We start from the raw sequence: 27,135 nt of genomic DNA, 5'->3' as shown, positions 1-27,135 counted from the left end.
ATTGTACTTGGGGATCTAGCAGTATGGTTAAGTGGTATAGTGCTTGCCTCGCAAGCATGAGACCCTAAGTTCAATTCCCAGGACTACCAAAAGAAACAACAACAACACAACAAAAAACCCTATAGTGGGTTTTACATATTAAAGAAGACAGAAGACAAATGGTTTCTTGTTTGTTCTTTATTTGCTTTGGTTTTTTGCTTTAGAGACCCTGTACCAAGTCTCCAAGCCACAGCTAAGACTAGAGGCTGAAAGGTGAGAAAAGAGGTGAATAATGCAATAATAAATTCACTACAAATAAATGTAAAGTGACACATGTTTGTGAGCAAAGGGTACATCTATAAGCTTCACAGTCCTTAGGAAAAATACACCTTGTAATGTTACATAGACGAGAGATGTTAGAAGACTGACTTTGATACTAGTCAATTTCATGAAAGCACTAAGCTGTTACTTCTACATTTTAATGTAGCATACAAGTAACCAAGGAACTTTGTGAAAATTCTGACTTCAATACAGTGGTTGTTGGTATTGCCTAAAATTATTTCTCTAACAAGCGTCCAGTTGAGTCTACAGCATTATTCCATAGTTCACAGTTATATGCAAACTCAGTGGAAAACTCAAGATGAAATCCCATTACATAAGTCACATAAATCCTCATAATGTCAGTTTACATAGCAATTATAAGGAGGCACCCTCTCTTGGGACCCCTCACAGCTCTGGGAGCTCTACTCTTAGCTACTTTTTTATCTCAACAAACTCTCTTGCTTTAAACACACACACACACAGAGACACACACACACACACACACACACACACACACAGGAAACTATAAGGAACTCAGGACTAGACTGGCCACTAACAGAGAGTAAGAAACTGAGGTTCTCAAAATTCTTGAGTATACAAGATGAAGGTAATAACAGCATTCTAACATCCTAGTTTCTTAATGCCTTAGTTTACTTTTCTAAGGGCCTCATTATTACATAATTATTTATGTGAATGGGTAGAATCTAATTGTTTTCTGACTAGTGACCTTTTCTTGTTTGAGATAAGACAGCAAATCAGCCTACAACAGAAGATATAGGGACAGAGCACAGTGAGAACAATAGACACATCAGAAAAATTGGGACTTATATACATGGAAATGTAATAATGAAACTCTCTGTATAGATAAATTAAAAAATGTCTTTTTTCAAAAACAGAGGACAGGAAGGTAAAACAAGTCCTGTCTGGGGGTTGACACAAAGGGAAGGCAGATGATAAAAAGAAAGGATATAGGAGAGTGAATATGGTGGAAATATTAGGTACTCATATATGAAAATGGAAAAATGAGACCTGTCGAAACTATTCTAAGAATGGGGGAAAGGAGGATAAAGGAGAATGATGGAGGGAGTGAATTTAACTAGGATATATTATAAGCACTTTTGTAAATGTCATAGTGTATCCTCAGTACAACAATAAAAAATTTCAAAAAAACCACAAACAATAATACAATGAATCTAGGTTCAATGAATCAATCTATAAAAGAACAGGTTGAATAAAGAAGGAGAAGAAATAGTCATTTTAATGTTAATACGATAGTCACTTTTAAGGAATAATGGATTAAGTAGGATCATTTCCACTAGGATAAGGTATATGAGACAAGGGTCAAAAGTAATCATAGGGAGCTCCTGTCTTGCTTAAATGGTGAGAAATTCAGGTTCAGGTCTCAAGCATAACTGCCATTAACTTTGTCTTTCATTAAAGTAGATCATAGCCTGACTTAAGAGATCTTATGTATACAGGCTAAGTTTAAAATTTCATTAAATCCTTTTATGTGATGATTAGAAACTAAGGAGAATATCTGCCTCCAACAAGTACTACTCAAGCCAACTAGATTTGTCACTAAGAAGAAAACCAAGTAGTAGCAGATGACAAAGACCAAGAAGAACTAATCGAGAAGGTCCTCAACAGTGCCATGCTTCCAGTGAAACCTTGAATCTTTGTATCTTGAAGTTACATTGAACCTGATACTGGCTTTCAACTTTCCTTCAACACCTCTTTCTACAAATGGAAAACTTTAAAGCTTACCAATATGATCCTGGCAAGTATATAAAATAAAAAATGAATAGACAAAGACAATGCAGAGAATTTTCTAATTCAGATATTTCCTAACATAAGTGCTGCAGTCTTTGTGTGAAGTCCCTGTTCTCTGTTTTTCATCTGATCATTGGAAAAACCTACAAGGAGCATTAATATATGTGTAGTTTTTAGTACTCTCAATAATTGAACCACTCTAAGAAAGGGAACAGGTCTGGGACTATAATAACTTGTCATAAGCATCATACTGGGAAAAGATGATCATGTCCAAAGGGACCTGGAATAGAGAGACAAGGTTCTTTATTTAGTACTTTTATGGCAAGAAACTGATATGACAATTATGAAACACAAAAACATATCAAAGCAGAAAAGATGAAGGAAGTGTCAATATACCCAGAGAAAGGTCATTCTTTTTCTTGACAGACTCCTCAGATGGCAAAAATACCAGGATTCACAGATGACTTCAGGAAAGTGTTACCAACCTTCACAAGCATGGGTATGGTAGAGCCTATGAGAAGAGAAACAAGAATCAAGGATGGGGCACAGCAAACAATAAGGAAGCTCTTCTTTCAGTGTTCACTCAACCTCCCTAGTCATCTCTTCTCAGTCCTGCTTTATCTTTCCTTAGTACCTCTGATTTTTCTGTTCTTCATGATCTGATTCTCTTTAATCTCTGACCCCAGAAATATGGAAGCAGTGAGATAAAAAACACTTAAGCACTTAAGCAATAAGTGCTCCAAGTCTACTACCGACAGACAGAGAACAGCAAGTGCCAATTCATGTTGTTCCTGCATTAACACTCCTCATCCATGTCAATTTCCCTCTTTCCTCACCTCCCTCCAACACCCTTAATTACACATTTCACCCTCATCCTGTTAAAGAAAGGACTAGTTGGGAGAATAGAGAAGTTATGTTCCAGGATGTATTTGGAGTGACTATGGGGACTCTCTTGGTCTCCCTCTGCTAGCCCTTGGTCTCAGTGTCTGCAGAGATAATTGACTTCCTAACGGGGAAGTGAAGGTTCCTTGGATTATGCTCCTACCTGCATTTTTGCGAATCCAGGCCACAGCCTTCCTTTCCAGAAGGTCCCACTCACACTTCATGTCCTTACCATTGGCATGCAGCCAAAGCACAGCCAGGACTGTGGCCCAGGTATTGGAATCCACACACTGCACAGTAGACAGAGATGTTCTTGAAGTCCCAGGAAGAGGCAAGAAGCCCCTTAAGAGGATGCAATAATCTTCACCCCCTCCTCCCTTGCCATCCCCCAAATTACAATAAGGTGGCAATGCCTGGTCTCTCTATCTGTATCTGCTACCTGCAAGGCATAATGCTAGGCCCTGAAACTCAATCCCTGAAACAACAATCCATTGAGTCTTAGTCTAGAGCAGTCTAAGTTTTAAATCCCGAGTAACCACAACAATGAGGGAAACCCCTAAACACTCCATACAAGTAGTAACTCGCTTGTAAAAGAAGCACATGCATAGTTGCTTTCACTTTTTTTAACTTTGAGTACTCATCCTCTCTCCAGAAAACATGATAGGAAGAACAATTTTATTCACATGGAAGTGAAATGGCTTGCCGAAGTTAGCTTCTAGTGAATGATGTTTGGTCTGAAGGTCAAACATTTTGATTCTATTGATAATGTTAAATAGAAAATCTCACTAGTAAGCTTAAAATCACTACCTTTGAGTTTTCACACATCGTTCCCTAAAGCTTCAGGTTTTAGAGTCAGCAGATCAAGTAAGCAGATCCATTTTTTACCATTAGTTTTAAAATTTGGAAAGAGCAAACAGGAATGGTGGTTCATGCCTGCGATTCCAGCTACATGGGAGGTGTAGGAATCACTGCCTTAAGACTAGCTTGGGCAAAAAATATGAGAACCTATCTGAAAAATAACCTAAAGCAGAAAGTACAGGGGACATGAATCAAGTGGTAGAGCACTTTCCTATAAAGCACAAAGCTAAGTTCAAACCCCAACACCCTCTCTCCCTCCAGCCAGTCTGGAAATTTTTGTCGTGTCCTTTCTGAATAGTCTTATTTCAGATCAAAATTATCAGTTTGTGAAGTTCTTTCTTAAGAAGACTACTTATGTCAAAATAGTAATAAGCCCCATGCTTGTTCTTGTCTAAAAACAAAGATCACAAATTTTTTTAAAATATAGCTTGTGAAATGATCACATCTAGAGGTTAAGGTACTTGTGAAATTTGATGATCACAGCCCAAGAATGCAATGGCTTTTTAGATAATACTGTTGCTCCCATTAATCATGTTTGAAAAATACAGATTCACAATGCTTGTTGTCACACTTGACTTTTATTCCAACTATATTTTCTTGCTATTGCTTTCCCAAGAAAAGTTGCAACTCGAAGTTCAAAGATTTGGGATGTTGATTCTTTTGTCTAGGACTATCTAGCTGCAGCTCTGTCATCTACAAGCAGGAAAACTTTGGTCTACATATTCATTAAATAGTCATTGAAAACACAGATGTATATGAAAATTCAGAGCTGATGGGTTGAAAAATATTTAAATACTTAGAAATGTACCATTCTGAAATTGATTCATAGTTTAGTGCTATGAATTTTCAACTATTTTGTCCTTATCCTAAGTGTGCATATTCATATTCCTTACTGAAATGCACATTTACCAGATCTCTTGATGTCTTTGATTCATTGGCCTGGTTATAATGTCAAAGAAGGAATTGTCACTCTGACAAGTCTTGTTCTCAATAAATCTAAGTTTAAACTTCATGGTCCTTATACTCTCTTCTAAGATTTTTATAAATTATCCTTTCAAAATTTTTGTTGTATAATAGCATTTTCAAATAGAAATACAATGATAGGCACATATGTAATTTAAGATTTTCTAGTAGCCATATTTTAAAAAAGCAAAAATAAATACAGATAATAATTTTAATATTTTATATTATTTTGGTGCTAGGGAGTGTACCCAGGGCCTCTCACATGCTAAACACATGCTCTACAAGTGAGCTACATCTCCAGTTACTAATACATTATATTTAACCCAATATCTTAAAAAAGAATTATCATTTTTATATTTAATCAATATAAAATAACTTGAGATAAAATATTTTACATTTTTTATACCAAGTGTTTGAAATCAGTATGTTTTTCACAATATAGTACACCTCAGTTAACTAAAATTTGATTCCTTGTTTGTATTAGGCATAAAAACAACATAGTCACGTGTAACTAGTGGATAATGGATGGACAGTGCTATTTTACACTATAATTTTAATTTTAAATCCTTCTAAATTTTGAAAATTCAGAATAATATTTGTTTTTCATGTTTGTAGCATTTGTCTTATGGTTAATAATTTCTCTAGGAGAATTAGAGCATTCATCAAGTTACCTTAAAGTTGTCAATAGAGTTTATCCTTAGCAGTACACGTGAACACATTTGAAATTACTAGGTGGCTGCTACTAACACTTTGCCTATCCTGACTTCAATGAACTTTTCTAAAGTCTAAACCATAAACTTTAGTAGGAAGAGGGGCAATAATGGGGTTACTACAGGGTTCTGAAGACAGATTACCCTAGCATTGATGCCATTACTGCCACTGGCTGGCTCAGACACATTTTTGTACTTCTGCAAACTTCAGTGCTTCATCTACAAATAACAACACAAATAAGATCTAACTCAGTTAATCTATGTTAGCAATAAACAAGATCATAAATGTTGACGGCTTAGCACAGCATCTGGCAGATTAGTAGTTCACTAATTTTACTTCTACAACCAAAATTGTAGAGTATAATTAAAGTAAAAGAGGATTTCTTCTTTCCTTTTGTCATCCATCAACTAGCCATTGATGATGAATTCCTACTAACCATCCCATTAATTTCTTATTCTTTTTATTCTAACATAATCATGAAAATTTCAAACTCTTTTTATTAGAAGTTGATTTAGTTTATGCCTCCCTTATATACTCCTGTGTTCGGTGGACACACTCCAATTCTCTTTACTAACCTCACTGCGTCAAAAACACACTTACTCCTGTGTTTTACTTTGACCTTTACCTCAGCAGGGTGTGCAGCCTGAATGTCTTCCAATCTCTTACGGAGGACCTTGGCTAGACCTTCATCTAGATCCCAGGAACCATTTGCATTTTGGAGGTAAATCAGCTGCACGAGATCATTTGTTCCAAAGACTTTAAGGAAAAATAGAGAGATACAAAGAAAGTATAGGAAATGATGAAGCTACTGGCTTCTTAGTATAGCTGGGATAGGTTGCTAAATTCAAAGACAGGCTGTAGCATAGTGCTATAGAGAGAAACTTGTCAAATTACTTCCAGATCTATCTTCAAATCCAATTTTTAAAAGGATGACCAGTTGATCAGGGGTTCAAACAGGATGTTAGCAGAGTTCTTAAGGGGCAAGGACATGCCTATAGGCAATCTTAGGCAAAGGTGGCAAAAAGGTTCTGTTAAACTGATGGTCAACCCAGATTCCAGTGGAGTAGAAGTTTTCAGGGTCCTATATTATAGTAGTCCTAAGTAAAGAAAGCCACAGGATAGCAAAGCATAGAAGATTATTTCTTCAGTCCTTGTAGATAGAAGAAGTAAACCGAGGCCCATCTCACCTTTATGGTTACCTTGTAAATTGGTCATATTGGTGGAAGAATAAGTTGTTCCCATCTGACGGGTGGAGTATTGGAAATTCTTCTTGGCATGACTAGGAGCTTGTGGTTTGCCTATAAGTGTGGTGGGAAAACATTAATGAGAAAACATCCCTGGGAAGATGCTCACATAGACTGTAGAGGTCATTTGATTCATAGACATCCTAACCATTCTGCTTGTATGTCATAGTTGCGCAGCAAGCCACATTCCTTGCATTCCGAAATGAAGACGAAGAAGTCAGTGCCAAAGCTGAAAAACATTGGTATAGACATTGAGAATGAGGAACCCCTGATGTTTGCAGCAGACAAAGATAATAAAGTCTGATGACTTGCAACACACACCTTCCCATCCAGATCAGCTTTAGTCATCACCCATGCTTCTTTCATGAACTTCCCTCCTTCACCTCCCTCAAAGTCTGAGCTATCTTTCTACTTTCTTTTCTGTTTCTTGAAATTCGTAATACATACTAACAACTTCCTGAGTCTTTAGATTAATTACAGAAGGATTTTTCCAAGCAAGGCTTAACTTTAAACAATTCTATCTCCCCACAAAATTGTTCTCTTTCTTGCTGGGCTCCAGTGGTTCTCGCCTGTAATCAATCCTAGCTACTCAGGAAGCAAAGATCAGGAAAATAATAGTTTGAAGCCAGCCCTGGGCAAATAGTTCATGAGACTCTATCTCAAAAATATCCAGCACAAAAAGGACTGGTGGAATAGCTCAAGTGGAAGGGAGACTGCCTAGCAAGCATGAGGCCCTGAGTTCAAACCCCAGTACCATCACAAAATAAAATTGTTCTCTCTCTATCCCTCCCAAAAGGTTGTTGATGAGTGTATGCTCTCCAAGCTCTCAGGCACAAGAGGTGAAGTTGGCAACTTCCTCAACCCCATATCATTGTTCTTCCACCCTCACCTGGGTTACCTTCCACATGTCACCACTGCTGTTTGCTCTCAACCTTTGTTGTCACTTCCCATGATGTACTGAAGTATCTGCAAGCCAGACCACAGACTTTCACTACGTTTAAGGTTTGCCATCATCTTGAGAGACTTCACCACCTATGTTGGTAGTCTATCCAATATCCTAATGCAAAGCTTATTGATTTCCTAGTACCTAGTCACTATGGCTCTATTCTACTTATCCACAGCTTCCCAACTCACAAAGATCTTGTTACCACACAGAATTTTTCCATATGTAACAAATTCTTGAAGATAATCTAACTTTTAAAATATAATACCCATTTTTGCAGAATTTACCTTAGAGATTCTTGTTTTACCTGATGTTGACCACAACTGGTCCACTTAAGTCCTTCCTTGATGTGTCTATATTTTTTCTACATATCAACTTCCATTTTCCTTTATTCTTTTTTTGCCTGCATCTCAATCCAACAATCTGCATCATTTTATCAATCTCTTAAATTCCCTACCCCTAATTTCCATTCAGGACACATATCTGGCAGAATCCCAGTATTTAAATTATGCTAACCTTCCATCTGATCATTCTATCCCAAAGATGCTGAATATAGCTGAAATGAACTACATAAGCCATCACTCTCTTTAGTAGTTTGATCCCACTAAAAAAAGTGAAGTTAGCCAAATTCACCAGACCCTCAACTCTCCTTGACAAATGACTGCTTCCTCCTGTTGACTCTACTTTCCAAGGGTCTCCAGTTGATCTTTAAGTCTTTACGTTTTCCTTAAATAGTTTCTTCTACCCCTCTCAGCCTCCAGACCATTCTAGTTATCAACCATATATATGTGAAATCATTAACCATCTAATTGTCACACAGATAAATCAGTTTCACATTTAACTATTTGACAATTCAAATATGCCTTTTATTCTCTCCCTCTCCCAAACCCCTGATTTTTAATCTCTTTCCCAGTGAGACATATTCTAGTTTCTTAAGAGAGAAAAGTTTAACACTATTCCACAATCCAAGATTTGACGAAAAAGAAGTGCACTCAAGAACATTTTGATACTATTTCCCTTACATTAATTGCTCAGATATTCAGAACTCCTTATTCTGTAAGACTCTGAATGGGATAAAACTCACCTTGACTATATTGTTTGGACCTCAGAGAGGTAGAACATGACAGAACTGGTCTTGGAATTTCCCTGTAAGCCAGAGACCCCTGTAGTGGCTGATTGAGCTCCTTGTTTATGGCAATGAATGCTGTGAAGGAGCTCATGACTCCAGATGCAATGCTGAGGTTCATCACCTCTTTCTTATCTCTTGCTGGGGTCTCTCTGAAGCCCAAGTCTTTGGTTTGGATTAAGGACTTTGCGGCAAGACGATGAATGGTGAGACTGAAAGGAAATTCCTTTGACTTAAGAAAAAGAATCTCATCCCAGTTACTTAAGACTCTTAAAACCTATGCAGAGTAGAGGAGAGGAAAATCAGAGAAGATGAGATATAAAACTTGAGTGGGTTAAAAGGAAAAATGATTATAAGGAAATCATTTGGTTCAGGAATCCAATCAACAAAGATGTCAGAGAAAGAAAGAAGGGAAAGGAAAACAAAACTGAATTCTTACTTGGCATCCAGCTTGGGTTGCACAGAAAATTTTACCTTTTCTTCAAAACTCTTGCCCTGGAACTTGTATTTGAGGCATACTTCTCCTACAGCCTCAGTGTCCTACAAATTAGTGAAGAATTAGAGAAGTGATGAAAAAGAGGGATTGACATAAAATGAGTACTTCCCAGCTCAGTACATGAAAATTCCTGATTAGAAATCAAGTATCCTATGAAACTAGAGGCCAGACATGATCAGGAGACAGTAGGCTGGCTCTACCTGGCCAACAATTTCTTCCTGAAATCCATTGCCATCTATCAACTCTAATGAAATTGCCATACTGTTTCTACACTGAGAAAAGAAGCTAACAAGAATGGAAACTCACTGGCAGTATCCCAGTTAGCTGGGCATAGGCGATTAACCTCTGCCCACTAAAGATGACTGTCTGTTCTGGGGAAATCATACTGACAGACAGATCAGGAGGCAAATCCCAGCTCAGAGAGATGTCCTCTACCACGGACTGAAGAGAACGCTTCAGACTCCTAAGGGCCTAATGGAGGAAACAGAACAGAAAAATCATAACCAAATAAGAATGACAATGATAGTTATTATTATTTAACTGAGTATTATTTATCAAGAATATGAGATATAATACTTATGTTTAATCCTTAATCCTATATTGTGAGAGGGCCATTATTTCTCTTGCTTCACACACATGGAAGATAAACTGAGAGATTTTACATAAATGTGAATGCAGAAAATTTTGGGGAAAGGAGGTCCCTAGAAAAGGGAATTTGATAAGAGACAGCATCAGATGGGAAAGAGGGGCTTAGAAATATAACCAGAGATATTTGTTTGTGCATACAAATGAAATAGAATATCAATTGTTACCCACATCAGCATCTTAGACATATCGTACTTGTTCCTTCTCCTTTCCTTTGTAGCATTTCCATGGGGGACAGACTATGGTACCAAAAGAGATCCTGAAGCAGAGAACTGGAGTCTCAAACTTGATGCCATGACTTGTAGCTTCTCATTCTCTGGTTTAAATATGAAAGCCTTCCTGCTACTAGAGCCAGATGCTATTCTTCAGATACTATAGTGGACCTCTTTCCACAAGGATAAATGCACCCACCAAGTAAATACCCTGAGCCTTGGAGACATGGAAAAATGTGTGTTAGGGCAAATTTGGATCCTGCCTTTGCAGCAGTGTCCCCACCTTGTCTGGATTTCCTACCTCTGGACATATGCATTGACCCTCACCTTGGACTGCATTCTGTCCTTGCCTGTGATAAATTCTGAAGTGCCCCCTGATACCCGGGCTATGTTTTTTATTAAGCTGGTAGAGGCACCTTCTCCAATACCAAATGAGAAGCATCTGCAATTGTAAAAAAAAATAAGAAAAGATGAAGATTAGAGACAGGTACTCAAGAGTACAATTATGAAATAAACATCAAGGAGCCAATACCTGAAGAGAGAGCATACTTCCTTACCCAAACAGATTTTAATTCCAGTGATTTAACTACAGTCATTCTCTATAAAGACTATTGCCTGCCAGAATTGTTTGTGTATAACATTTCTAAAGATCTCATGTATAAAACTACAACTGTAAAATTTTTATTGATGACTGATTATATGATTAGAACTCACTAAACTGTTTCATGTGGATGATAATAAAGCAAAAGTTATAATAATTTGAAAATTTCGTATTATGTGTTAATTGCAATTTGTGATGCTTTATGTAGTTTTATTCTGTCAACTCTCACAATAAATCTATAAGATCAATACCATTGTTGTAAGGCCATTTTCAAGTGAGGAAACTAAGGATTAGAAGAATTACTTAATTTTTCCAAACATCTAGAAAGCAGAAGTACTATGACTTAAAGATATGACCTCTTAATATGTTATTACTTTATAAGTCTTAAATATATGACTCAAAATAAAACACCCTGTGTGAATTCTGCCCAAAGCAATGCTAGAGTGACTAGTTTCAAGCTAGTAGAATATTAGAGAAGCTTTATACAATATTTTGATTTTTTTAAATAGAAAAGACAATAAGAAAATTGAATTGATTATCTACCAAGACAATAAGAAGCTTGAGCCAAGACCTGGAAGAGAAGGGAAACCAACAAATATGAGCTTGGCACTTGGTGTCCACTTTGAGGATGATGTCAAGTGCAAATGAATGGCTGATAACCAAAACTCTACCACAGAGTTAGAGGGAAAGTAAAGTAATAATTTGGGATTCACAGGGCAAAGGTATCCCTGAAAACTCTTCAGGTGTGTTGGACAGAACTCAATAGTAATGCATCTAAGAAGTAGGTGTGAATTAGAAATAAACTGGCCATCACAAAGAATGAAGTTCATTAGATCCTAACTGAGTAAAGACACTCAGCTCCCATTCTAGACCCATTAGAAGGAAATAGCAAGATCTCTCAGAGGGAAAATACCATTTATGGACCCAATTTTTTATATAAATATCTGACAACTAAAAAAAAGGATAGGAAACGCTCAAATATCAGAAAATTAGGCAAGTACTTGACAATCACAGACACTTAAAAAAGAATTCAAAATAGTAATTGGAAATAATTCTCCAGTAGCTGCCAGTGAAAAATTACATGTCTGAATTTAGGATTCAACTACAGATATACTGAGATGTGTAGCTCTGAAAAGACATACTAGAAAACAAATAAATATAAAGATCAGCTACCTAAGTATCCATCCACAGAGGAAAGAAAAAGAGAAGCCAATAAACCCAAGGACTTTGAGAGAAATAAAATAATAAAGATAGGAACAGATATTAATAAAAATTTAAAAATCATACTGTAGGGAAGATGAGCAAACCAAAAAGAGATTTTTGAAGATTATTAAAGTTGGTAAACTTCTATGTCAAAAAAGGAAACAGAGAAGGCAAAATGAACAATGACAAGAATAAGAAGGTAATGTCACTATAGATTCTACAACATCAAATTACATTGTAAGGTACTGTCATATATAATTTGATGCAAATAAATTAAAAAATTTAGATAAAATATTTTTTCCCATGACAACAAAAATATAGGAAAACATGAATAGTTAATAAAAAATTCCTCCCAGTGCCTGTCCAGACAGCCCAATGACAACTTCTAATAAACATTTAAGAAAGAAAATCTTTTAGCGAGACAAGGAAAAAATGCAACATTTGCAGCCCATTTTATTTTGCCAACAAGTACTGATATAAAAACCCAATAAGATATTTGTAAGAAAAGAAAATTCATGCATTATTTCTAAGAAAATAGATTCTGAATCCCAGTAATTATTAGCCAATTGAATCCTAAAATATATGATAGAGGTAATGTGTCTAAAGTAATTTGGGTTTATTTCAAAAATGCAAGGTTAATCTAATATTTAACAAGTATCATTACAATATATACATTAAAGGAACAAAGTATTGAAAACTTAGGGGCCCAGCACACTTCTGCTGTGCAACCAAAGTATAAAAATCTTAAATTCATCTCAATGGTTTAAAAAGTATATATTTGATGAAATTCAACTGCCATTTGTTATTCAAACAGACAAAACAGAACTCTGAAAATATACATAAAAGGGAATTTCCTTAATCTGACTAAGGATGACTACAAAAGAAAAACAATGACATTATATCTACACTTAAAGATATAATGTTGAAAATGTTCCTTTTGAAGTCCAAAATTAGCTAAGGATGACAGTCATGACCACTTCTATTTAGGTATGTATAAGAAGCCCTCTGAGGGTCAATTTGGAAAGGAAGAGAAATAAAAATGTAAGAATTCCCAAAAGAAAAAAGTAAAACAAGTTATTAAAAACATAATTGTCCAAACAATATCTAAAACAATCTTCAGGGCTGGAGGAGTGGCTCAGGTGGTAGAGCAACCCTGAGTTAAAATCCTAGTACCACCAAGATAACAGCAATAAATGGATAACAATAAAATAAAGTTCAAATATACCATTAGAATTAATATCTAAATTAAGCAAAATCATTGAATTAAAATGTCAATGCAAGCAAAAACCACTATACAGAAATAAACAAAAATATTTAAAAGTACTATTCAAAGTAATATATATATATATAGGGAAAAATAATGAAAATCTTTACATAGAGAATTATAAAACATCACAGATTGATTTTGAATGTATTGTTACAGTAAGACATAAGCAAATCTACTGATTTTGTGTGAAACTTGGTTTGTCACCATGGAAGAAATAAGACACAAATATGGACTCAAAGAAAAAGAGAAAGAATGCTCTGTGATCACCTTAGAAGCAGGAGATCAGTAAAAAGTGAAGTATTTTCTCCAAATATTTTTCAATTTTGTCAGCTGAAATACAGGCAGAACAAATAATAGCCCAAAGCAAAGAGCACATGTAGAGCACAAGTATTGATATCTATTGAAGACTTTCACTAAGAGGAAAAGGATTTCTCATAGAAAGGACTGACTGCAGGTTGGGAAAGAAGGATGGGTGAAGTGAAACATTTTGTGCAGAAAGAGAGGAACTATTCTTCAACCACGGAGACAGAGGGGCCACTGTCCTAATCTGGACGTTTTGAGAATCTAAGTGTAACAGCAGTGAGGTAATTTAAATAATGAAAGAATCTGAGAGTACACACTGATACAACAAAAGGAAAGAAGAAAGTGGGAAAGAAGGAACAAGAAAAGTGTTTCTTTACTGGAGGTTGCCAACTAAAAATGTAGGAAAATCACCATTTTCTCACCACTGATAATAACAACAAATTTGGGCAATTGTTATCTGTGAAAGATGAAACTACTGAGTAAACATTTGTGGAAAACATGATGTTTAAAAGGATAAAATCTGTCTTTCAGACACTACCCTTAAACTAAGTTTCAAACATAACATCACCAGGCCAATTATATTTTAGGAATGCTTCTGCCAAAAATATTCAACAGGAACCTAAATATGAACCTAGACAAACACAAACTGAGATTCTTAAAAACAAAAGTGTCTCACTCTCTCTCAAAATGTCAGTGTCATGATTTTTAATGAAAAACTGAGGAACTATTCTAGTAAAGACTAAAGAGTCAAAAAAATTAAATAAAATATTTTTCCTGGAACAAAACAAAAACTAGAAACTAGTTTACCAGCTTTATTACTGGAAAAATTTTCAAACATGGCCAGTAGTTAGCCACGGTATTATCTCAACATTAAATGTTCTTAATTATGTAGTTTTACAGTGATTCTTTACCAAAATGTTCTTGTCCTTAGAAAATAAGTGTGCAATATTCACTTTTGAAAGCCATGGTATCTGTGCTTTCTCTCAAGTGTTTTTAACACAAAGAGCTACAGGAAAAGCAGATTGTTCTCCCTTGTCATTCCTCATAATGATACAGTATGGTAACTAGTCACACAGCATTGCACTGAACTAGGTATTGTAAGTGATATAGAGATAGTGTAAAGTGTTATGGAGAATGTGTATAGATTACATGCAGTTATTATGACATTAAAATTATGTCTTTAACATCCATAGATCTCAGTATCTGTGGACTGTCCTGCACTCAATCCTCCATAGACACGAGGAATGAACATACTATCTAAGTACACCATAATACTCAGTATAGCAAATATTAAACCCCCCCAAAACTGATCAAATAAGGTCAATGCAATTCTAATTCATATCCAAAGGAGCTAATTTTAAAATACAAATACAAAGAGCTGAGTATGACTAAGGCAATCTTGAAAATGAACAAAGACTCAAATTTAGGCTTCTGGACACAAAGATTACTCATAAAGCTGAATCAGTTTATGTGGTGTAGTCCTGGCTCATTCTAGATAAATAGTTCAATGAGTGGAGCAGAAGAACTTGAAAGAATCCACACAGGTATGGATACCAACTTGTGACAAACATGGCACTGCATGTCAGTGAGGGAAGGATTCACTTTCCCATAAGTGGTACCAGATCCATTTAATATCTACAAAGGAAATGATGAAACATGACCCCTACCTCACACAAGGAACAAAATAAATCATAGGCATGCTGAATTTCCCAACATAATAAAAGAATAGAAAATTTCTTGAAATCACCAAAAGAGAATTTTCAGGAAACAAAAATGCACTAATCATATTAAAAAAACCCTATAAAGATAGAATTACATTAAAATTGGAATAACTACTATTCAAAAGATGCAACTGTCAGAGTGAAAAGAGAACATCTGTTTCAAGAATACATGGTCAGCATGTGCTTTCATGCAGACAATAAGATGAACTATAACTCAGTAAGAAAAGGAAGTCAACCTAATAGAAAAAACAAATAAAAACAAGATAGACCCTTGAACATATATCACAAAAGAGGACATCTAAAAGGCCAGTAAATGTGAAAAGGCATGTAAACTCAAGTTACATAGAAAATGTCAGCTAAACCGTAATGAGATGCCACTTCACACAACCAAAACTGGCTATCATTTAGAGATAAATATTATCACATTTTGGGTAGAGAATGAGGAAATTGGAAACCTTCTGTAAAGCTGGTGTGAATTAAATTACTGTGATATTTTGGAGTACTATTTATCAAATCACAGAAATCCCAAAACTCAACCAGATCAAAGAAATAAGTATATATATATATATATATATATATATATTTGATATACATATACAGTCGTCTCCTGGTATTCTAATGGGATCAATTTTAGGACTTCATGTTGTTAACAAAAATGCAGATGCTCACATCCCTTAAATAAAATGGTATAGAACATTTGCCTGTGACTTAGAAATATCTTTCTGTAAAATTTAAATCATCTGATTACTTACAATCATCAATCCAATGCATATGTCTTTTAAATATTGAATATGTGAATGTAGAACTCACAGATATGGAGGCTCTATTATGCACATGTGTGAGAAAAAATATTAGAATCAATATGAATTATTGTAGTCATTAGATAGAATACTGTATACTAAAGAAAAGTAATTAGAGCAGCCTGAAAAATACATTTGTATCTCAACACACTATTAAAAACAAAAAGAAAAAAAGACCTAAATACAGAACTAAAAACACATCATAAAATTCTTTTATTTTAATCTAAAAACAAGCAGAAAAACCCCACAGGGTTACAGATCAAGAGAGCTGTAAATATGTTGAGATTGCAAATAAGCATAATGAAAGTATAGAGGGAGAGTTCTGATATTCTAGTTCTAGAACTGGCATGCAGGTTGCATAATGCATTCACTATGATAGTTCATTTGGATGGATATTTATGATTTGTGTACTTTTATATGTTTAAAGTCTCTAAGTATGTTTATAGTCAAAAATAATTTACTCTTCAATTCTTCCACTGTGGTTGAAGAAAATATAGGTCAATGAATTTTTAATGTTGGTGATATTACTTGGAAAGCTGCTTTTAAATTTTATATAAAAAAATGAATTTTCAGCTGGTAAAACTAAACTTCTATAATCATTCTGTCATCTGCAGGCAGTGTCAACCCTGGTATCATGTGGTACAGATACAGGTGGCACTACTGCAATCCAGTCCCTATAGTGGAAATAACATTCTCCTCATACCTGTGTTTCTTGCTGTTGAACTTAACTTCTTTAATTACACTAAAAGTGTCAGTCACTTCTCCATCTGTGAAGACAAAAACCTGTACAAAGAAAGAAAACATTCATTAAGCCTCTAACAAGTTCATGCTAAGACAGCAGAATCCACTTTTGAAGAGGCCAAGTGTTTCACCAGAGGCCCTGATGCCTCTTCAAACCACTATGGGCTTCCTAGAATTCCACTGTCACCTGCACTATGTTGGCATAAGATCTGTCCAGACTCCTGGGATTTCAGGCCCTCCCCAAACGCACCCATTTAGGCACTCAATGAAAGAACTTCCATGGTCCGTAGCATGTAGTTAAGAAAGAAAACAAATGCTTCTTGTCTTTATTTCTCTTTAGTATATGATAGAAGACTAAATTATGTATCACATTTTCAGAGTCCTGTAATGAGGCTCAGGATCACAGATTCTTGAATGGAGTTTTCACTATCTCTGTCCCTTCTGTTAATTCTCTCTTAAGAGAGAGTTCTTACCTGAAGGGGGTGGCCTGGGATGGAGGGTCCCCTGTAAATGTCCTGGAGTGGTGTTAAGATTTCAGTGCCCCCTAGATCTGCTGACATAAGCTTGACTCTCTCCACTGCCTCCTCCATTGTTTTCTGAGTATACTTCACACTCTCCCTGGGAGAAACAAGCACCCCTGGTTACATGGTGATGACTCACATATTGGTTGCCCCAATGCCCACATCAATTCTGCACTAACCCATTTATTAATATGTTCCTTTTCTTTAAAGTATCCTTTTGGCTTTTGTATAGTCTTTCCAGAAACTTACAGAAAGAATGCCTCATATGAAGATCCAAATCCATAGATGTTGAAATAGCAGCCCATAGGTAAACTCTTCAGGAGCAGAATCAGTGTTTCCTGCAGATGGGAGAGGATGAGGAGACAGAGTAAGAGGACCTTCCCAGACACACAGACTCCAAATTAACTCTTGAGGGTGTGGCCTGTCACCCTGCTTCATGCTACCTTGTATTCAAAGGACCCCCTCAGAACTCAGACAGAGGACACCTCTACAGCTCCAAATGGAACCCAGTTGAACCCCTCAGAGTCATCCACACTTGAGCATGTGACTCATGAAAAGAAAGAAGTTGGTTTTACCTTGGCAGCATCTATGCGCAGCTGAGTTCTATCCTGTTTACCCATGGGGCACTGCATGCTTCCTGAACGGTCCATGAGGAAGACAAATTCTCCACAGGCTGTTGATGCTTCAATTTCCGGGATATCTGGATAGAAACTCACCATTGCACATGGATCTCCCATCAAAGAATCTAAACAGAAAGGATAAACACCTTATAAGACAAAAGGGAACTCAAGAATCCGAAAAAGAAACCAGAGAATTGATTGTAGTGGACTCTATATTGAGCTGGGAAAATCTGAAACCCTGGGTTTGATCCTAATCTGCATGAAAAGGGCTGGAAGTGAGTTGCAAACATACAAAAGTGACAGAAGAAGAGCAGATATTAAAGAGAAGAAAGAGGGAAGAGGTTCACAGGCACAAACAATAATAGTAATCAGCCCTGAATGCTAATTTCCTGGCAGTTCAGCAAATGAGGGAGACACATTAGGAATCACTTTCCAACATTTGCCCAAGGAATCTGACAAATTTATGTGCAAATGTACACCTTCTTTTCTAACTAAATTGATGGGAAATTTATCACTGTAGGCAAACTCTTCAGCAGTAGAATCAGTGTTTCCTGAAAGTGAGAGAGATGAGGCAGAGTGAGAGAACTATCAGAGAACACAGAGCCCCAATCTAATTCTTGAAATGACCTTGCATTCCAAGGACAGTCTCAGAGCTCAGATGGAGAACAGCCCTATAGCTCCAAATGGACCCAAGTTGAACATCTCATCCTTTTCAATAGCAATTTTTTAAAAATGTGATGTTCCTGAGTATAATTCTCAGGATGACAACTAACAAAAGCATTGATAAGCAATATATACACTATCGTAATTGCATCTATCTTGGTTATGAAGCATTTAATAATAATCTACTGGAATTCCCATTGACCTCTAAGATCCTCATTTAAACTATGGGGAAAGAGAGATCAAGGGAGACTAAACTATCAATTGTCAGAATAATAACTGTGATTTTCTCTGAGTAGTAAAAGAAATTTGGTTCTGCAATCAAAATACTAGTATAGAGATAGTAATTTAATGAGAAGGCTATAACAACTCTTATACAATAGCTCAGAGAACACAACTGGGCTCTATTTGATCCCTTATCCATTAGAGACTCCAATCATCAAATAGGCTACTTAAAAAAGTGGGTGATAAACAGAAGACATTTGAAAGAACTCTAGTCAGAAAATAAGATTTGCACAATCCAAATTTCTGGGTGTTCAATGCAAGGTAGCATTTTTGATGTGTAATATAGATTCCTTTCCACACTGAAAAACAGCTGGTTATAATAGGACTGGCAATGTGGAGAAGTCAGAAGGGCTGCCAGAATAACGCTGGGAGTTAATCTATCTGAAGTGTTCAGAAGAGGCCAGGTCCCTTGTAAGCTCTCTGTATATGTAATATATTATATTCTAATCTTTCAGGTTGACTCAAATTATTTCCCCTCCACAAACCTCAGGTTCCTAGTTTTTAAATGTGCCATTTCACCTTTTCAGCACCTCTCCTTGTTAGCCTCAGTTTCCTCCTGTGAACAGTAATAGATACTATATAAATATAGTATATATACTATAGTATATATAGATAATATATATATTTATATATATATAAATATATATATATAATTTATATAGATACTATATAAATTATGTTAAGGTTTGAGTATATAATACAATTAAAGGACTTATTTGTGGGCTGAACTCAGATTAAGCTCTTAATAATTTAATTAAGTTTGTCTGACTCAATTTTTATATATTTTTTCATTAAATTGTAAATGTAATTTTATAGTCATCACATTCTTAATATAGTAAGTACTTCCATTTTAAATAATGGCTTGTGTTTTTGCCATGTAGTGGCATGTTTCATGTGACATAACACTAAAGGTTTTAGTAAGTCAAACTGACACTTTGGGTTGTCATTTGCTTATAGGAGGACAGCAAGTCATGTGGAAGTCAGACTTGAGCATCCTGCTAGAGGAAATTCACAAGAGTGATGAAGGTCCCCTGTGTGTACCCCTGTGGTCTACAGAGCTGGTCACAGGGAGGAGATGAGAAAATCTGCATGAGGCCAAGGGAAAGAAACTGAGATCTCTGCCCTTGTCTTTTGAAATCCAAAATTATGAAACCTTCTTTCTGTGGTTTAAAACATTCCTGAATAAAGACTAGCTCATGGCTGGAGTATTTCACGGGTATCCAAGAAGGATTTCACTATAAATAAGGGACAAAAAGAAGTTACTAAAGAACAAAGACAAAGCACAGATCTCCATAGGAGGGGAGCCTGTTTATAGCAAACATGGTGCAGGCTGAGAAACCCACAGTGACCTCAGTGTGGACAGCTGTCTCCAAGAAAAGCTGGATGAACACTGTGGACAAACTCATAGTGCCTACTTGTGAGCTCAGGATGAAGATGCTTTGACCAATCATTTGCCATGTGAGTCTGGGATGGGCTATGGAAAACCAAATTCAGGGAAATGTCATCATAGCAGTTGTAGTTATGGAAGCAACAGCCTAAGCCCACTGTGAATCTTGCTGCTCCCAGGGATGCTTACACCACACCAAAGTGGAAAATGTGAAAAAGGTAGCAATGTACCTCCTGCCAAGCCTGACAGTTCCAGCATCACAGTGATTGGCAGCCTGGGATGGCTTAAGAGAGCAAAAAATTGACAAGTGCTATGCCAATTTTAATTACAAGGAAAAGTACATATATATTCAGTAAATTTAGAAAATAAGATACACTAAAAGTAAGTAAGCAACTTAATCTTATTAGGAAGCTGAATTTAGTCTTAGAAATTGAAAACCTAGGACAAGATAAAAAAGTTTTAAAGATGGACAGCGGTGATTGTTGCACAATATGATTTACTAAAAGACACAGTAATGTGCACACTTCAAAACAGGCAAAATATTAAATTTTATTACTTATATTTATCATGAACAAAAACAAAGAATGAACTGCAGGTGAAATTACATGTAGATATGTAAATCAGTCATTAAAACTTATTTATTGAATAAAAAAAGATTAAGAAACTAAACTTAGTGTTAAATTCAGAATCACTACTGGCATATTTTCTTCATTTTTAAATGTTTTCTCCTAATATATAGGTTATTTTGATAGCTTACTAACATTTCATATCATTAAAATAATAGAGAGCATCCACTGAATATCCCTATTCACCTTAAGATTTGTTTTCTAATGTAAGATTCCAAAAAGTGGAATCAGCAAGGAGAATATTTATTTTAATACATATGGTGAGAATTCTCTTGAAAAGGCTGATACCAAATTATTTTGCTTCAAGTGTTCTGTGAGAAGGCAAATTGACCACATCTTTTAAAACATACAACATTATCAGAAATTTTTAATCCTTTGAAAGGGAAAATGTTACATGAGTGTTTTTTATTTGCATCTTTGCCAAGACTGATCACAGTCACATGTTTATAGCTGGATGTGTTTTCTCTTATTGAAGGACATTGGCTCATGTCCTTCAACCAATTTTCCTACAAGCCATAAGCACCTAATCATTTTTGCATGCTATACTGGAAACTAATTCATATTTCACATGCATGTTCACTGGATCCTGGATAGTGGGAAAGAAAAGTGAGAATAATATGAGAGCATTTTCAAAGCAGAGTTGCATCCTAGCAAGTGACTACAAAGGGAGAAGCCAATACCTGGATTCATGTCAGGCATCCCCATCTCCACAGCTACACTGGGGCTGTGCACCTCACTGTAGTAAATCAGGAACTCAACGTCCTGATCAAACTTGTGTCCTTCAGCCAAGGAAACCTGAAGTGGGAACCAGTAAAGGAGCCACATTGGAATTGTCACTGTTTGCTTCTTAGGGCTGAGGTCAGAGCTGAGGTCTACAGACTTCTTCCACAATGAGCATGATCAGGGGCAGAGGTAAACTAGAAGAATCTGGATCTTAAACAGGGTGGGCAAAGAACACAGCATAACTCCCTCTAGGTTAACAGGGAAAGTTAGAAAATTCTAGGAAGGGCTGTATGAAAACTAGGACAAGACCCAAGGAACAGATGTTCTGGCAACAATAATACCTCTTATGGATTACCTGAGCAGAAGTCTTATCATTGCCATGGTACAAAATAGGATGCAAGGGGCAGTTGGATTGGACCCTCTCAATGCCATGCTGGGAAGTGATGGTGGCATCCATGCTGAGTGTATAGGGCAGGTCCTCTAAAGCGACTATAGGGGTCTTCATATCCAGGCAACTGTCTTCTGTCCTATCTACAAAAATTTACCTTAGTTCTGTTTTCCTTGGCAACACTTTTTAGCACATTTATAAATTTATGGGGATTTCCGAAATTATAATACCACTAGAACTCAGAGGGAAAGAAAGACTCACCAGAGAGATGGTATCTAGGATTCAGGATAGCTGGGAGCACATAGCGCAGGGCCCCATCTGCTTCCAGTGGCAGCTCCTGCACATACCTCAGTGTGAGTGCCACCTTTGACCCAGGCTGGAGGTTCCCCACATTGCAACGGAAGACATCCCTAGAGCATGCATCCTCTTCCAGTAAGTAGGCCTGGTAGCCCTGGGCAAGGGCATCCTCATATTTGCTGTGGGCCTAAGAAGAGTAGGATGATGGGTAGAAAGGAAAAATGTGACAACAGATGAAGAAACAAGTAGTGCAGAAAAGCAGGACTATTGGGGAGGGAGACTGTAATGGTTCTTGTCAAGTTCACAGCTATATTCTGAATGCTTCTAAATTTTTCTCACCATCTCAAATGATTTCAGGAAGGTAGAAGTTAAAAGAAAGTAGTTCAAGAAAGAGCTTTCAACACCAGAATCTTTGAGACATTCTATTTGGCAGAGATTTAAGGAGTATTCATTAAGGAAATAGAAAGGGAAGATGTAATGTACTCAACCACAATACCTTTATCTTGTCCTGTAATTCTGCCACAATTTTCTTTCCATCCACCAAGGCCTCAAAAGTAAAGACAGCAGAGTCTTCATCCATGGGGAATACGAAGAAGGCCTCCAAAGGGACTTTCTCCTCATTCTCATAGTTTAAGGTTGCAGACACACCAGCCACAAACTCATTGATGGATAACATCACAGAGATGCTTTTCAATGCCACTGAGGTGAGACAGGGTTCAGGAGTTCAACAAGCTTTTGTAGACTGCCTCTCTCAGGCCAGGAACTATGCTAGGTGCCAGATACCCAGGCAAGTAAGACTCATGAATCAGGCTTACCTGGTTTGTCTTGGCCAGTGAGTAGGCCACAGGCACGCACCATGGTGGCACAGAATTTCTGTGGAAAAAATACACTGTGAGCAGAAGGACGGGTAGGGAGTTATCTACTTAACTATCACCACCTTATGTGCTTCTCTCTGGCACAAGAATAATTCAGGCATAGTGTTTCAGCTGGACGGAAGAAAGGTAAAAGTGGATAAAGATGCTAATAATAGGGTTCCTATTTAACTAGTACCTCAGGCTGTAAGAGTCACTGTGTACCCACTGAACAGGAAATTTTTCAAACACTGTGAGACTGTTTCTTATACAAATTGCACTTTTTCAAAAGTGGATTTAATGCACCCCTGCTTGGGTATATTGATAGGTATAATCTTAACCTTTCAGAACCTCAGTATAGTCTTTCTAACCTATAAACCGTACTACTTCCATATCCCCCATGAAATAATATATGTGAAGTTCCTAGAGGGCCTGGCCCCATAAGACATTTAGTCAATAAAAACTGAGATCAGTATTGCTCTTGTTGTCTTTGTTACTATTATTAATAAGCCTCTGCTGCTTTTCACTTTGATCATGATCATGCTATTCAGAATACCTGCATGTAAGAAGCTGTGTAATTCAAAATGGATTCTTATATCATACTACTTTACCTTGTGGTTTTCTTTTTTTGGCATTTATTTTTATTTTATTTTATTTTCTGTTCCAGGTTCTATTTTTTATTGTTGTACTGTGTGGGGGAACAGTGTGGCATTTACAAAAGTTCTTAAAATATATCAAATATATCATGCTTGAATTGACCCACTCCACCATTCCCCTTTTTCCTCCCTCCCCCCACTCCTGGAACTGTTTCAACAGGTATCATTTTTCCATTTACATACCTGTGTACACAGTATTTATACCATATTCACCCTCCCATACCCTTTCCCCACCTCCTCCCCACTTCCACTGATACCAACCACCCCTCCCCCCCCAGGCAAGACCTGTTCTCTGATTTTACCTTGTGATTTTTCTTTTGGAGCTGAGAACTGAAACAAACCACTATTTCTTTTCTGTGTGCAAGTTTTCTAATGTATGTAAATATTATGTTTTCAATATGCTCTCTATTTTAAATCTGGAGTTCCTAAATGTACTTTCCGGGTTTTTTTATAATCTTTGGCAAACCATAGCATATGATAAGGAAATAAACATTTAGATTTTATGTATTTAAGTTATAATTTGCATTATTATTTTATTCAGGGAGTCAATAGGTGAGTTTCATTCTATTGATGGACCCTACTGGCACTAGAAGCTATTCTGGAACCATTGTGAACTGAATTCTGGGTGCTAATTTGTCTCTCCTCTTCTGACAAAGTATGAGCAAAGCTGCAAACTCCAGCACCAACAGGGAACTTTTCACTTAAAACCCACCTTAGCAAGTGGAAATGTCATTATTTGGAGCATAGAGAAAGCTGAAGAAAAATGACACTCATGTGCTTATCTAGAGACTCAGAGGCAGATGAGTCACTGGAAACCCCACCTTCCTTGGGATAAATAGGCCAGAGAAACAAGGGCTCTTGACAAGACAGCTTTCCTTTCTAGAAAAATTCCATCTGAGGTTTTTGACAGAACTATTTCCAGGCCACCTAACTCAGTCCAATCACAATTAAAACTCACTGCAGGGATGGGAATGTGGCTCAGTAGTAGAACATTTGCCTAGCACTCATGAGGTCATGAGTTCAACCTTGCCCTCTCTCACCCCAAAAAGCAATGTCCATACTGATCACACACTTGATATTCCAGCCCCCCTTCCACAAATCTGCACGCATATTCATTCAGGCTCATCATTCCACACCTGTTATACTGAGCAATTGAATAAACACTGAATGTGGTGAAAAGTTCCTGCTTTGACAGCAACACAGAAAGTAGTAAGGTGAAGGGAGAGGAAACCATGCTGAGGAAAAGAGCCTCCATGAAGACCAATTAATGGGGCCAGGAGAAGAGGCTGGAGCTGGGAAAGAATTTCTAATAACACCAGCAGGAAGCTTAAAACAGGGGGGACTCTCATAGGAGCAAAGCAGCTGAAGGATCCTGTCAGGCAGACAGAGCTCTCAAGCTGGGGAATACTCACCAAGGACGGCTATCAGAAGAGAGAGAGGCAAACTGGGATCTCCTACAAAGAAACAATCTTTATTTCCAGATTCTATATCAAGAACCAATCCCACATGGAGGGAAATTTATGATGCTGCACCCTCTCCCTCACTCTGCCCAGTACAAACAGAATTTGTTTGTGTCAAAATTACTTCTGTCTCAGGATGGAATTCCAGAAAGGTGCCTAGCAATACTTTGGGTAGGGCAGCCCCTGAAGTGACCAAGTGCAAAGCTTTAGATCTGAGGAAGCTGGGTGGTTGGAGGGCTTCTCACTGGCCTAGGGATCTGCCTGTGGTGTAGACCCTCTGGAATGCAGGAGTCAGGGCTCTGAATAGCTCAGTCATAGGCAGGGAGAGGGTGGGGGAATGAGTGGAGCAGCTGGTCACACCCTGCAGCTTGTTGCAGGGAAAAAGTGATGAGCCTGGGATGGAACCAAAGAGGAGATTTAGCTTTCAAAGAAACAGTGATTTAAACTCTACATTTTCAGTCCTTAATTTTTCCATTGCCCAGGTATTTACAAAAAGAACAGCGTCAGTCTCAAATTTCTGGATAAAAGATTTGGGTGGAGACCTAAAGCATTTCTACAGTACAAACATACATAAAATTGAGAAAAACATCAATGAGACACACACACACACACACACACAGAGAGAGAGAGAGAGAGAGAGAGAGAGAGAGAGAGAGAAAGGTCCTTGAAATTATTAGGACCCCACTCTTCCTGGCATGGGTCACTCAGGAGTATTTAAATGTTCTCTGCAATCCCTCCTCCCCACCACCACCACCAAGATTTCTGCCAAACTGCAGAACTTGCAGGAATCCCTAGGGTAATATACCAGGTCTAATTCTCCACCCCTTGGGCTTGCAGTTAGAATAAGTCCCAATAGATTCAAAGACTACATTGAGGAAAGAAGATAGAATGCTAAGCTCTCAATTCTTCAGGATGAAGGGATTGGAATCCTCTTCCCCAGTGTGGGAAGCTCTGTCACTCACCTTCTGAAATCCTCAGTGCTCTGAGTCACACTGCAAAGTGAAAACAGCTGCAGTAGATATTTCCTGGAAGACCCCGCCTCCTTCTAGGGACCAGTTATAAAGTAGCAACTATCTGACTAAGGGACCAACTGAAAATTCTTAAGCAAATATTAGAGCATCTTTTCTCTGCATGGAAGGAAATGTCTTCAGCTTTAATACCTTTGCATTTTTCCTCTTCCTGGCCTCTGCAAAAGTGCAATTAGAGGATAGGCAAGGATTTATTTTTCAAGGAGAAATGCTCCAACAGTAAAAACAATACAAAAAACTGCATGCTTCTGTAATAACCAAGGGCTTCCTTTGTGCTAGCCCCTACTAACATAAATTTTATGGATATTCTATCATTGACTCTTCATCTCTAATTTGAGTGTTCTGTCTTCATATTATACCCAGAGACAGGGCAGGCATACACTTCTACTTTAATAGAACAACATTTGGTCACTAAGGACCCCGCTCTTCCTGGCATGGGTCACTCAGGAGTATTTTATCTGGATGCTAAAACCAAGTGTTTGAGTCAACAATGTAAGTACCTGAGAATATTTATAATCATTTTCCTTGCTAAAGAACAGTGGACGCTGTCAACTTTGCTTTATACTATTTCCAAATGACCAGTTAAATCTGGAGCTTAAAGAAAGTCACAGTCACTTTTGAGAGTCTGTTTGAAAAAAATAACAATTTTGTATAGAAAAGTCAGCTTGATTCTGGTCGATGTCATTTTATATGTTGTGGAAATTTTTTTCTTCCCCAATTTTTTGTTCTTGCAAGTATAAAATGAAGAAAACCGCACTGGCTTGTTTTTAAGATCTAATGGATCTTAATGGATGTGAAAGTCTATACATAAATGTATATGCACATATACAGTAAAGAACAATGTAAG

At 37.0% G+C, this 27,135-nt stretch overlaps 1 protein-coding gene across 9 annotated transcripts; it reads right to left on the bottom strand.

Moving 5' to 3' along the window:
* Window positions 1-162: 162 nt before the first annotated feature.
* Vwa5a (von Willebrand factor A domain containing 5A) lies at window positions 163-26,282 on the bottom strand. 9 transcript variants are annotated; one of them, XM_020153364.2, is made up of 21 exons: window positions 26,223-26,282; window positions 25,213-25,254; window positions 23,109-23,166; window positions 22,790-22,992; window positions 22,258-22,480; window positions 21,964-22,139; window positions 21,566-21,680; window positions 17,883-18,052; window positions 17,557-17,645; window positions 17,260-17,404; window positions 16,749-16,828; window positions 10,478-10,592; window positions 9,600-9,764; window positions 9,237-9,337; window positions 8,756-9,009; window positions 6,877-6,957; window positions 6,672-6,782; window positions 6,110-6,240; window positions 3,116-3,242; window positions 2,467-2,581; window positions 163-2,350 (listed from the first exon to the last, which is right to left on the bottom strand). In XM_020153364.2, the coding sequence occupies exons 3-20, from the start codon at window positions 23,149-23,151 to the stop codon at window positions 2,502-2,504; spliced, it is 2,409 nt and encodes an 802-aa protein (XP_020008953.2). In that variant the 5' UTR covers window positions 23,152-23,166; window positions 25,213-25,254; window positions 26,223-26,282; the 3' UTR covers window positions 163-2,350; window positions 2,467-2,501. The 9 variants fall into 9 exon arrangements, 6 of the variants coding, with proteins under 6 accessions (XP_020008953.2, XP_073922523.1, XP_073922522.1 ...); XM_074066422.1 differs by having other exon boundaries at window positions 6,684-6,782; XM_074066421.1 differs by lacking the exon at window positions 26,223-26,282 and adding an exon at window positions 26,066-26,203.
* Window positions 26,283-27,135: the final 853 nt, after the last annotated feature.

Source organism: Castor canadensis, chromosome 2 (assembly GCF_047511655.1).
Source record: "Castor canadensis chromosome 2, mCasCan1.hap1v2, whole genome shotgun sequence".
Classification (NCBI taxonomy): Eukaryota; Metazoa; Chordata; class Mammalia; order Rodentia; family Castoridae; genus Castor; species Castor canadensis.
This window is presented reverse-complemented; position numbering and strand designations above follow the sequence as displayed.

Excerpts from the sequence above, each read along its gene's own strand:
- Vwa5a (XM_020153364.2), bottom strand. The coding sequence starts at position 23,151 with ATGGTGCGTGCCTGTGGCCTACTCACTGGCCAAGACAAACCAG. Across the intron at positions 22,140-22,257 it reads TCCTAGATACCATCTCTCTG|ATAGGACAGAAGACAGTTGC; the intron begins GTGAGTCTTTCT and ends AAATTTTTGTAG. Across the intron at positions 21,681-21,963 it reads ATGATAAGACTTCTGCTCAG|GTTTCCTTGGCTGAAGGACA; the intron begins GTAATCCATAAG and ends TTCCCACTTCAG.